This window comes from Oncorhynchus nerka, linkage group LG12 (assembly GCF_034236695.1).
Source record: "Oncorhynchus nerka isolate Pitt River linkage group LG12, Oner_Uvic_2.0, whole genome shotgun sequence".
Taxonomy (NCBI): domain Eukaryota; kingdom Metazoa; phylum Chordata; class Actinopteri; order Salmoniformes; family Salmonidae; genus Oncorhynchus; species Oncorhynchus nerka.
The window spans coordinates 11,213,353-11,225,907 of NC_088407.1; the positions used below are offsets into that span (position 1 = coordinate 11,213,353).

The window sequence follows — 12,555 nt, forward strand, 5'->3', positions numbered from 1 at the left end:
TACCAATCCAACTAGCTTAGCTACCTTATTTACCAATCAGACTAGCTTAGCTACCGTATTTACCAATCAGACTAGCTTAGCTACCTTACTTACCAATCAGACTAGCTTAGCTACCTTACTTACCAATCAGACTAGCTTAGCTACCTTATTTACCAATCAGACTAGCTTAGCTACCTTATTTACCAATCAGACTAGCTTAGCTACCTTATTTACCAATCAGACTAGCTTAGCTACCTTATTTACCAATCAGACTAGCTTAGCTACCTTACTTACCAATCAGACTAGCTTAGCTACCTTACTCAAGTGTCTTGCTGATATCAAACGTTGGATTTCTGACAACTTCCTCCAGCTCAGTTACAAGAAATCAGAGGATTCCCATTATTTGGTCCACACCTTGATAGAAACCTAGATTAAAAATAGCCTTGTTCCTTTGTCAGCCGATGTAAAGCCTATTGCCAGAAATCTCATCGTCTTCTTTGACTTTGACCTGAAAGTACTTTTGTTTTTTTACAGAACATGAACAAATGCTCCAAAATCAATCAAATAGATTTTAGAAAACGGCTCTCGGTAGGTCTTATCGTGTTAAGATGTTGTACACACACGAAGTTGTGTCATTCCGACCTTTATCCACAATGTTAAAATTCCATCTTATTAAGAGCTTTGCCGTCTCTAGACGGATGTATTTGGGTGTTTTTGGAGCCTTTTTTTTCATGTTTAAATTTTTTTTTTTTTTACAAATAAATAATAAAAAAAGGTGTCTAGTTCATTGAGATTTGGTTGTAAAAAAATATAAAACTTCACCTTTAACCTTTAAGTTAAGAAGCCTGTCCAGTCTTGCTTTTATCATTCAAGAAAAATTGCTAAAGTCAAGTCATTTGTTTGCAGTCACTGATCTGGAGAACGTTTGACATGCTTTAATTTCCTCCCGTCTAGATTACTGTCACTGTCAGTCAGAAATCACCCCCATCATCTATGGTTCAGAATGTTGCAGCTCTTAACAGGAACCAGACAAAGAGAGACAGAGAGAGGAAGTGAGAGAGACAGAGAGAGACAGCGAGAGGAAGAGAGGAAGAGAGAGGAAGAGGGAGAGACAGAGATAGACAGAGAAAGGAAGAGGGAGAGACGAAAGAGGGAGAGACGGAAGAGGGAGAAAGAGAGAGAGACAGAGAGAGAAGAAGACAGATACACAGAGAGAGAAAGAGAAAGACAGAGACAGACAGAGAGAGAGACACACAGAGAGAGAGAGAGAATGAGAGAGAGAGAGAGAGAGAGAGAGAGAGAGAGACGAAAGAGGGAGAGACGGAAGAGGGAGAAAGAGAGAGAGGGAGAAGAAGACAGATACACAGAGAGAGAAAGAGAAAGACAGAGACAGACAGAGAGAGAGACACAGAGAGAGAGAGAGAATGAGAGAGAGAGAGGAAGAGGGAGAGACGAAAGAGGGAGAGACGGAAGAGGGAGAAAGAGAGAGAGACAGAGAGAGAAGAAGACAGATACACAGAGAGAGAAAGAGAGAGAGAGACACAGAGAGAGAGAGACACAGAGAGAGAGAGAGAGAGAGAGAGAGAGAGAGAGTGTGCATCAGGGCTCTTCTGTCACGTAGTAGAGTCAAAGATGCATTTCAAACCCTAGATGTTTTGTTACATGATTTGTTAACAACGTTCAGGAGACATTGGTTTCTAAAGCAGAACAATAAGATGATGACGTTACGCAGCACCATTTAAATGACACGTCTTTATTTAATATTTAGGTAGTACATTTGGAGTTGTTTGAGTGAGTGTCCAGTCTGTAACATGGCTGCCAGTTTTGGCAACTGTTGATGCTGCAGCTGGCTCCTGTGGATCCAAGATGTCTGCCGATTTTGCCACCTGTGACTGCTGTGGTCAGGCTCCTCACAGAGCCACAATGTCTGTCTGTTTCCTCCTGCTCTGGTCCACACTGCTGGCCCTCTTCATCTGGTACACCACCTTGGCTGCCTCATCAGAGAGGGCCTGGGAGGACACACAGGAAACGGTGTGTGTGTGTGTGTGTGTGTGTGTGTGTGTGTGTGTGTGTGTGTGTGTGTGTGTGTGTGTGTGTGTGTGTGTGTGTGTGTGTGTGTGTGTGTGTGTGTGTGACCTACGTTCACAGGAGTAGACTTGGAGGCCTGTAGGTCGTTGATCTTGCTGTTGCCCTAGTAAGAGAGAGAGAGAGAAAGAGAGATCGAGAAAGCAAGACAGAGAGAGTATTTAACTTTCCATGTCAATAAAGTATATTGAAATGAGAGTGAAGAAGTTGAAGAAATCCTGACTAGTAACCTGTAACCTGCGTCATACGAGGTAATTTTATCCTGAGGCAAATATCTATATTTTCTGTCTGTCTCTCTCTGTCTTTGTCTCTCTCTTCCTGTCTGTCTGTCTCTCTCTGTCTTTGTCTCTCTCTTCCTGTCTCTCTCTCTCTGTCTTTGTCTCTCTATTCCTGTCTGTCTCTCTCTTCCTGTCTGTCTCTCTCTCTGTCTTTCTATATTTCTCTCTTTCTCTCTCTCTCTCTCTCTTTATCTCTCTCTTTCTGTCTCTCTCTCTCTCTTTCTGTCTCTCTCTCTTTCTGTCTCTCTCTCTCTCTTTCTGTCTCTCTCTTTCTGTCTCTTTCTGTCTCTTTCTGTCTCTCTCTCTCTCTCTGTCTCTCTCTCTCTCTTTCTATCTCTCTCTTTCTCTTTCTGTCTCTCTCTTTGTTTTCTGTCTTTGTCTCTCTCTTTCTGTCTTTTTCTCTCTTTCTGTCTTTTTCTCTCTTTCTGTCTTTGTTTCTCTTTCTGTCTTTGTTTCTCTCCCTTTCTGTCTTTGTTTCTCTCCCTTTCTGTCTCTGTCTCTCCGTCTCTCTCTTTCTGTCTTTCTGTCTCGCTCTTTCTGTCTTTGTTTCTCTTCCTTTCTGTCTTTGTTTCTCTCCATTTCTGTCTCTTTCTCTCTCTTTCTGTCTTTTTCTCTCTTTCTGTCTTTTTCTCTCTTTCTCTCTTTCTGTCTCTCTCTTTCTGTCTTTCTGTCTCTCTCTTTCTGTCTTTCTGTCTCTCTCTTTCTGTCTTTCTGTCTCTCTCTTTCTGTCTTTCTGTCTCTCTCTTTCTGTCTTTGTCATGAAAACTATCCCTCCCTTTCACCTCAGGAAGAAGAAAGCTTCTTTAATTCCTCGACGGACGGACGGACGGACAGACGGACGGACGGACAGACGGACATAGAGTGATTGATTGATTGACTGATTACTTGGGAGTCTGTAATGAGGTCATCACATATGGTTGTCATGGTACTGATCCAGTTGCCATAGATACTTTCCTCCTTTGGATTGGGCCTCTGCACACTGGGGACAAGACAGAAAGGGTTAAAGGCACAGTACACCCAAAATAAAACAAGCCATCACCTTGTCAGCAGTGTGAAGACATATGGTTTTTGTTATAACCTTCTCTGCCAAGCAAAAAGGGCAGTAACTGCTCATAGCGTGGGACTGAGAAAAATGGCTTTTATTTACCTTGGTTTTACAGTAACTTTATACAGTTACTGCTAACATTTATAATCTAAAATAAATATAAATAAATAAAAATATATATATAAATAAATATATATAAATATATATATATATATATAAATAAATATATAAATACATATAAATATATATATATATATAAATAAATATATAAATATATATATATATAAATAAATATATAAATACATATAAATATATATATATATATAAATAAATATATAAATATATATAAATATAAATAAATATATAAATACATATAAATATATATATATATAAATAAATATATAAATATATAAATACATATAAATATTATATAAATAAATAAATATATAAATATATAAATACATATAAATATATAAATATATATATAAATAAATATATAAATATATATATATATAAATAAATAGATAAATATATAAATAAATATATAAATATATAAATACATATAAATATATATAAATAAATAAATATATAAATATATAAATACATATAAATATATAAATATATATATAAATAAATATATAAATATATAAATACATATAAATATATATATATAAATAAATAAATATATAAATATATATATATATAAATAAATAGATAAATATATAAATAAATATATAAATATATAAATACATATAAATATATATATATAAATAAATAAATATATAAATATATATATATATAAATAAATAAATATATATATAAATAAATAGATAAATATATAAATAAATATATAAATAAATATATAAATAAATAAATATATATAAATATATATATATAAATAAATATATAAATATATAAATACATATAAATATATATATATAAATAAATAAATATATAAATATATATATATATAAATAAATAGATATATATATATATAAATAAATATATATATATATAAATAAATAAATATATAAATATATATATATAAATAAATAGATAAATATATAAATAAATATATAAATAAATATATAAATAAATAAATATATATAAATATATAAATAAATAAATAAATAAATATATATAAATATCCTGTCCAAGATGGCGTAGCAGTAAGTTCGTCCTGTCGTATCGTCTCTCTGTAAATATCGTCTCTTTTTCGTTTTAGATATTTTTTTCTTCGCATATCTTTAAAAACATTTTGCTAAACCTAAGCTTCCAAATACTCTTCTGCAACCCGCCAATGTAGCTACTTTTCCTAAAGTATTTATATTTACTTCGGAACCGGACCCCCTCAACTGAAGCTAGCCAGCTAACTACCAGCTATGCTAGCGGTCTTCAGCTAACCGGTCATCAACTAACCTTTAGCTCGGAAAGCTCTCGCCAGTTCGAACAACGCGACGCTAACCAGAGCATAACGGACCTATTGAATTTTTTTACCCCCGGATTCCCACCACAAACGGAACATTCTTCAGCTGGATCCTCGCAACTAGCTATCGAGCGAAACAGCAACCCTGGTTGATTACTCCTGGCTAGCGTTTCCACCCAAGTAGCTTGAAGCTAGCCCGGCCAGAGCTCCTAGCATACTCCTGGGCCACAATACCTTGACCTACGACCGGTCTATCGATATCACTGCATGAAGAGGAATAAACAGACTCACCCCATCGCGACGTCCTCCAAAGGCTAACTCTCTAGCCCTCGCTATCTCCTTGCTTGCTAATTCGGCATGCTAACTGCTAGCTTGTTTAGCCCAGGTCCGCTAACTACTACCTTGTTTACCCCGGCCTGCTAATCTGTTAGCTTGTTAGCACAGGCCTGCTAACCGGCTGCATCGCCGCGTCCCAAAAACGCAGTGGTCCATATGTACTTTATCTCTTCACAATTTTTTATTTTTTATTTGTTTATACCTTCCGGAAACCTGTCTCACCCAATGTGATACGGAATCGCTATTATCTTTATTTTTAAGAAAACACTCAAGAACCTCCAGAAGCTAACCAGCTAGCCAGCTACAAGCTATTTAGTCATTGTTAGTTTTTTTAACCTGGATAACACTCGCCAGCCCAGCCCCCCTGCCCCATCCACCGCTGCCCCCTGGACTCTGATCACTTGGCTACATAGCTGATGCACGCTGGACTGTCCATTAATCACGGTACTCCATTCTGCTTGTTTGTTTTATCTGTCGGCCGAGTTGCCTAGTCAATGCCATTTCACCTGCTGTTGTTATGCTAGCTGATTAGCTGTTGTCTCACCCACTGTTTTAGCTAGCTTTCCCAATTCAACACCTGTGATTACTGTATGCCTCGCTGTATGTCTCTCTCAAATGTCAATATGCCTTGTATACTGTTGCTCAGGTTAGTTATCATTGTTTTAGTTCACAATGGAGCCCCTAGTCCCACTCCTCATACCCCTGATACCTCCTTTGTCCCACCTCCCACATATGCGGTGACCTCACCCATCACAACCAGCATGTCCAGAGATAAAACCTCTCTCATCATCACCCAGTGCCTGGGCTTACCTTCGCCGTACCCGCACCCCACCATACCCGTCTGTGCATTATGCCCTGAATATATTCTACCACGCCCAGAAACCTGCTCCTCTTATTCTCTGTCCCCAACGCTCTAGGCGACCAGTTTTGATAGCCCTTAGCCGCACCCTCATACTACTCCTTCTCTGTTCCGCGGGTGATGTGGAGGTAAACCCAGGCCCTGCATGTCCCCAGGCACCCTCATTTGTTGACTTCTGTGATCGAAAAAGCCTTGGTTTCATGCATGTCAACATCAGAAGCCTCCTCCCTAAGTTTGTTTTACTCACTGCTTTAGCACACTCTGCTAACCCTGATGTCCTTGCCGTGTCTGAATCCTGGCTCAGGAAGGCCACCAAAAATTCAGAGATTTCCATACCCAACTATAACATCTTCCGTCAAGATAGAACTGCCAAAGGGGGAGGAGTCGCAGTCTACTGCAGAGATAGCCTGCAAAGTAATGTCATATTTTCCAGGTCCATACCCAAACAGTTCGAACTACTAATTCTGAAAATTACTCTCTCCAGAAATAAGTCTCTCACTGTTGCCGCCTGCTACCGACCCCCCTCAGCTCCCAGCTGTGCCCTGGACACCATTTGTGAATTGATTGCCCCCCATCTAGCTTCAGAGTTTGTTCTGTTAGGTGACCTAAACTGGGATATGCTTAACACCCCGGCAGTCCTACAATCTAAGCTAGATGCCCTCAATCTCACACAAATCATCAAGGAGCCCCCCAGGTACAACCCTAACTCTGTAAGCAAGGGCACCCTCATAGACGTCATCCTGACCAACTGGCCCTCCAAATACACCTCCGCTGTCTTCAACCAGGATCTCAGCGACCACTGCCTCATTGCCTGTATCCGCTACGGTGCCGCAGTCAAACGACCACCCCTCATCACTGTCAAACACTCCCTAAAACACTTCTGTGAGCAGGCCTTTCTAATCGACTTTGCCCGGGTATCCTGGAAGGACATTGACCTCATCCCGTCAGTTGAGGATGCCTGGTCATTCTTTAAGAGTAACTTCCTCACCATTTTAGATAAGCATGCTCCGTTCAAAAAATGCAGAACTAAGAACAGATACAGCCCTTGGTTCACTCCAGACCTGACTGCCCTCGACCAGCACAAAAACATCCTGTGGCGGACTGCAATAGCATCGAACAGTCCCCGCGATATGCAACTGTTCAGGGAAGTCAGGAACCAATACATGCAGTCAGTCAGGAAAGCTAAGGCCAGCTTCTTCAGGCAGAAGTTTGCATCCTGTAGCTCCAACTCCAAAAAGTTCTGGGACACTGTGAAGTCCATGGAGAACAAGAGCACCTCCTCCCAGCTGCCCACTGCACTGAGGCTAGGGAACACGGTCACCACCGACAAATCCATGATTATCGAAAACTTCAACAAGCATTTCTCAACGGCTGGCCATGCCTTCCGCCTGGCTACTCCTACCTCGGCCAACAGCCCGGCCCCCCCGCAGCTCCTCGCCCAAGCCTCTCCAGGTTCTCCTTTACCCAAATCCAGATAGCAGATGTTCTGAAAGAGCTGCAAAACCTGGACCCGTATAAACCAGCTGGGCTTGACAATCTGGACCCTCTATTTCTGAAACTATCCGCCGCCATTGTCGCAACCCCTATTACCAGCCTGTTCAACCTCTCTTTCATATCGTCTGAGATCCCCAAGGATTGAAAGCTGCCGCAGTCATCCCCCTCTTCAAGGGGGAGACACCCCTGGACCCAAACTGTTACAGACCTATATCCATTCTGCCCTGCCTATCTAAGGTCTTGAAAGCCAAGTCAACAAACAGGTCACTGACCATCTCGAATCCCACCGTACCTTCTCCGCTGTGCAATCTGGTTTCCGAGCCGGTCACGGGTGCACCTCAGCCACACTCAAGGTACTAAACGACATCATAACCGCCATCGATAAAAGACAGTACTGTGCAGCCGTCTTCATCGACCTTGCCAAGGCTTTCGACTCTGTCAATCACCATATTCTTATCGGCAGACTCAGTAGCCTCGGTTTTTCGGATGACTGCCTTGCCTGGTTCACCAATTACTTTGCAGACAGAGTTCAGTGTGTCAAATCGGAGGGCATGTTGTCCGGTCCTCTGGCAGTCTCTATGGGGGTGCCACAGGGTTCAATTCTCGGGCAGACTCTTTTCTCTGTATATATCAATGATGTTGCTCTTGCTGCGGGCGATTCCCTGATCCACCTCTACGCAGACGACACCATTCTATACACTTTCGGCCCGTCATTGGACACTGTGCTATCTAACCTTCAATCGAGCTTCAATGCCATACAACACTCCTTCCGTGGCCTCCAACTGCTCTTAAACGCTAGTAAAACCAAATGCATGCTTTTCAACCGATCGCTGCCTGCACCCGCATGCCCGACTAGCATCACCACACTGGATGGTTCCGACCTTGAATATGTGGACACCTATAAGTACCTAGGTGTCTGGCTAGACTGCAAACTCTCCTTCCAGACCCATATCAAACATCTCCAATCGAAAATCAAATCAAGAGTCGGCTTTCTATTCCGCAACAAAGCCTCCTTCACTCACGCTGCCAAGCTTACCCTAGTAAAACTGACTATCCTACCGATCCTCGACTTCGGCGATGTCATCTACAAAATTGCTTCCAACACTCTTCTCAGCAAACTGGATGCAGTTTATCACAGTGCCATCCGTTTTGTCACTAAAGCACCTTATACTACCCAGCACTGCGACTTGTATGCTCTAGTCGGCTGGCCCTCGCTACATATTCGTCGCCAGACCCACTGGCTCCAGGTCATCTACAAGGCCATGCTAGGCAAAGCTCCGCCTTATCTCAGCTCACTGGTCACGTTGGCAACACCCATCCGTAGCACGCGCTCCAGCAGGTGTATCTCATTGATCATCCCTAAAGCCAACACCTCATTCGGCCGCCTTTCGTTCCAGTACTCTGCTGCCTGTGACTGGAACGAATTGCAAAAATCGCTGAAGTTGGAGAATTCTATCTCCCTCACCAACTTTAAACATCAGCTATCTGAGCAGCTAACCGATCGCTGCAGCTGTACATAATCTATTGGTAAATAGCCCACCCATTTTCACCTACCTCATCCCCACAGTTTTTATTTATTTACTTTTCTGCTCTTTTGCACACCAATATCTCTCTCTACCTGTACATGATCATCTGATCATTTATCACTCCAGTGTTAATCTGCAATATTGTAATTATTCGCCTACCTCCTCATGCCTTTTGCACACATTGTATATAGACTCCCCTTTTTTCTCTACTGTGTTATTGACTTGTTAATTGTTTACTCCATGTGTAACTCTGTGTTGTCTGTTCACACTGCTATGCTTTATCTTGGCCAGGTCGCAGTTGCAAATGAGAACCTGTTCTCAACTAGCCTACCTGGTTAAATAAAGGTGTTCTCAACTAGCCTACCTGGTTAAATAAAGGTGTTCTCAACTAGCCTACCTGGTTAAATAAAGGTGTTCTCAACTAGCCTACCTGGTTAAATAAAGGTGTTCTCAGCTAGCCTACCTGGTTAAATAAAGGTGTTCTCAACTAGCCTACCTGGTTAAATAAAGGTGTTCTCAACTAGCCTACCTGGTTAAATAAAGGTGTTCTCAACTAGCCTACCTGGTTAAATAAAGGTGTTCTCAACTAGCCTACCTGGTTAAATAAAGGTGTTCTCAACTAGCCTACCTGGTTAAATAAAGGTGTTCTCAACTAGCCTACCTGGTTAAATAAAGGTGTTCTCAACTAGCCTACCTGGTTAAATAAAGGTGTTCTCAACTAGCCTACCTGGTTAAATAAAGGTGTTCTCAACTAGCCTACCTGGTTAAATAAAGGTGTTCTCAACTAGCCTACCTGGTTAAATAAAGGTGTTCTCAACTAGCCTACCTGGTTAAATAAAGGTGTTCTCAACTAGCCTACCTGGTTAAATAAAGGTGTTCTCAACTGGCCTACCTGGTTAAATAAAGGTGTTCTCAACTAGCCTACCTGGTTAAATAAAGGTGTTCTCAACTGGCCTACCTGGTTAAATAAAGGTGTTCTCAACTGGCCTACCTGGTTAAATAAAGGTGAAATAAAAAGAAAAAAGAAATATATAAATAAATATATAAATAAATAAATATATAAATATATATATATATATAAATAAATAGATAAAATATCAATTTTATCCAAGACACAATACAAAAGAGGCAGGATAGTGTCCACATAATTAATCATGTAGCAAAAAATGTGTTAATGTAATTTTCGACCAAATGAACAGTTACTGCCTTTTCTGCTTGGTAGGGCAGTTTTAGCATTTAATACAAGTCAATAAGCCCTACACCAGGGGACAGGCAGCTCCAGTCCTCTCTATCCCCTACACTATATCAGTGTTTTTCATGCTTCATGTTCAGATCATATTAAAGGAAAACATTTCCATTTCAGACACCCCAGACACCCCATACACCCCATACACCCCATACACCCCAGACACCCGATACACCCCATACACCCCAGACAGCCCATACACCCCATACACCCCATACACCCCATACACCCGATACACCCCAGACACCCCAGACACCCCAGACACCCCATACACCCCATACACCCCAGACACCCCAGACACCCCAGACACCCCATACACCCCATACACCCCAGACACCCCATACACCCCAGACACCTCATACACCCCATACACCCCAGACACCTCATACACCCCAGACACCCCATACACCCCATACACTCCATACACCCCATACACCCCAGACACCCCATACACCTCATACACCCCAGACACCCCATACACCTCATACACCCCAGACACCCCATACACCCCAGACACCCCAGACACCCCATACACCCCAGACACCTACCTGATGTCTTTGAGCAGGTTTTGCTGTGCTCTGAGTTGTCTCTGTGCCTCGTGGACTCTTCCCTCCATAGTTAACCTGGCACACAGCTGGGCACAGTGGACCCCTAACACTGACATGTTCAGACTGCCTGCCCACACCCAGCTGGAGAGATGGAGAGAGAGACAGAGAGAAAATATATTTTAGTGACCTGGGATCAGACAATATCATCACAGCCCGGGATTTGAACCGGCAACATTCCAACTGCTGATCGGCCACTCTAACGTCAAGGCTACCTAATGATGATGATAATGTGTGTGTGTGTGTGTGTGTCTGTCTGTCTGTCTGTCTGTCTGTCTGTCTGTCTGTCTGTGTGTGCGTGTGTGTGCGCGTGTCTGTGTGTGTGTGTGTGTGTGTGTGTGTGTGTGTGTGTGTGTGTGTGTGTGTGTGTGTCTGTGTGTGTCTGTGTGTGTGTGTCTGTGTGCGTGTCTGTGTGTGTGTGTGTGTGTGTGTGTGTGTGTGTGTGTGTGTGTGTGTGTGTGTGTGTGTGTGTGTGTGTGTGTGTGTCTGTGTGTGTGTGTGTGTGTCTGTGTGTGTGTGTCTGTGTGTGTGTCTGTGCGTGCGTGCATGTGTCTGTGTCTGTGTGTGTGTGTCTGTGTGTGTGTCTGTGCGTGCGTGTGTCTGTGTGTGTCTGTGTGTGTGTGTCTGTGCGTGCGTGTGTCTGTGTGTGTGTCTGTGCGTGCGTGTGTCTGTGTGTGTGTGTGTGTGTGTGTGTGTGTGTGTGTGTGTGTCTGTGTGTGTGTGTGTGTGTGTGTGTGTGTGTGTGTGTGTGTGTGTGTGTGTGTGTGTGTGTGTGTGTGTGTGTTACCTGCTGGTTGTAACCCGTCTCTGTTCAGTAATGATGCGTGTGACGTTCTGTTGATCTCTGGTGGTGAAGGACAGCTGGAGCTGGAACGGTAGTCTGGCTCTACGCATGAAACCTGTACAACACACACACACACACACACACACACACGCACACACACACACACACACACACACACACACACACACACACACACACACACAGACACAAGCACGCACACACACACACACGCACAGACACAGACACAGACACAGACACACACACACACATACACACTGGGAGTCACTATGGGGTACTGTGTGTGTGTGTTTGAGAGTGTGTGCGATTGTGCATGTCAAATCACATTTTATTGGTCACATACACATGGTTAGCAGATGTTAATGTGAGTGTAGTGAAATGCTTGTGCTTCTAGTTCTGACAGTGCAGTAATATCTAACAAGTAATCTAACAATTCCCCAACAACGACTATCTAATACACACAAATCTAAAGGGGTGAATGAGAATATGTACATAAAAATATATGGATGAGTGATGGCCCAGCTGCAATGGATGGTATAAAATACAGTATATACATGTGGTAATGTAAGATATGTAAATATTATTAAAGTGGCGTTATTTAAGGTGACTATTGACATTGTTTAAAGTGAGTAGTGATCCATTTATTAAAGTGGCCAGTGATTGGGTCTCAATGTAAGTCTTCACTGAAGACTCATCTCTTCAGTGGGTCATATGATTGAGTGTAGTCTGGCCCAGGAGTGGGAAGGTGAACGGAAAGGCTCTGGAGCAACGAACCGCCCTTGCTGTCTCTGCCTGGCCGGTTCCCCTCTCTCCACTGGGATTCTCTGCCTCTAACCCTATTACAGGGGCTGAGTCACTGGCTTACTGGTGCTCT

At 42.3% G+C, this 12,555-nt stretch overlaps 1 protein-coding gene across 1 annotated transcript in view; it reads right to left on the reverse strand.

Moving 5' to 3' along the window:
* Positions 1-1,713: 1,713 nt before the first annotated feature.
* The window catches only part of LOC115115125 (circularly permutated Ras protein 1-like), a 28,336-nt gene continuing 17,494 nt past the window's right edge, over positions 1,714-12,555 (reverse strand). The window contains exons 8-12 of the mRNA XM_065025226.1: positions 11,667-11,778; positions 10,823-10,963; positions 3,228-3,321; positions 2,120-2,170; positions 1,714-1,988 (exon numbers count right to left, since the gene is read on the reverse strand). Coding sequence (XP_064881298.1) covers positions 1,890-1,988; positions 2,120-2,170; positions 3,228-3,321; positions 10,823-10,963; positions 11,667-11,778 — 497 coding nt within the window. The 3' untranslated portion in view covers positions 1,714-1,889. The remainder of the gene's footprint in view (positions 1,989-2,119; positions 2,171-3,227; positions 3,322-10,822; positions 10,964-11,666; positions 11,779-12,555) is intronic.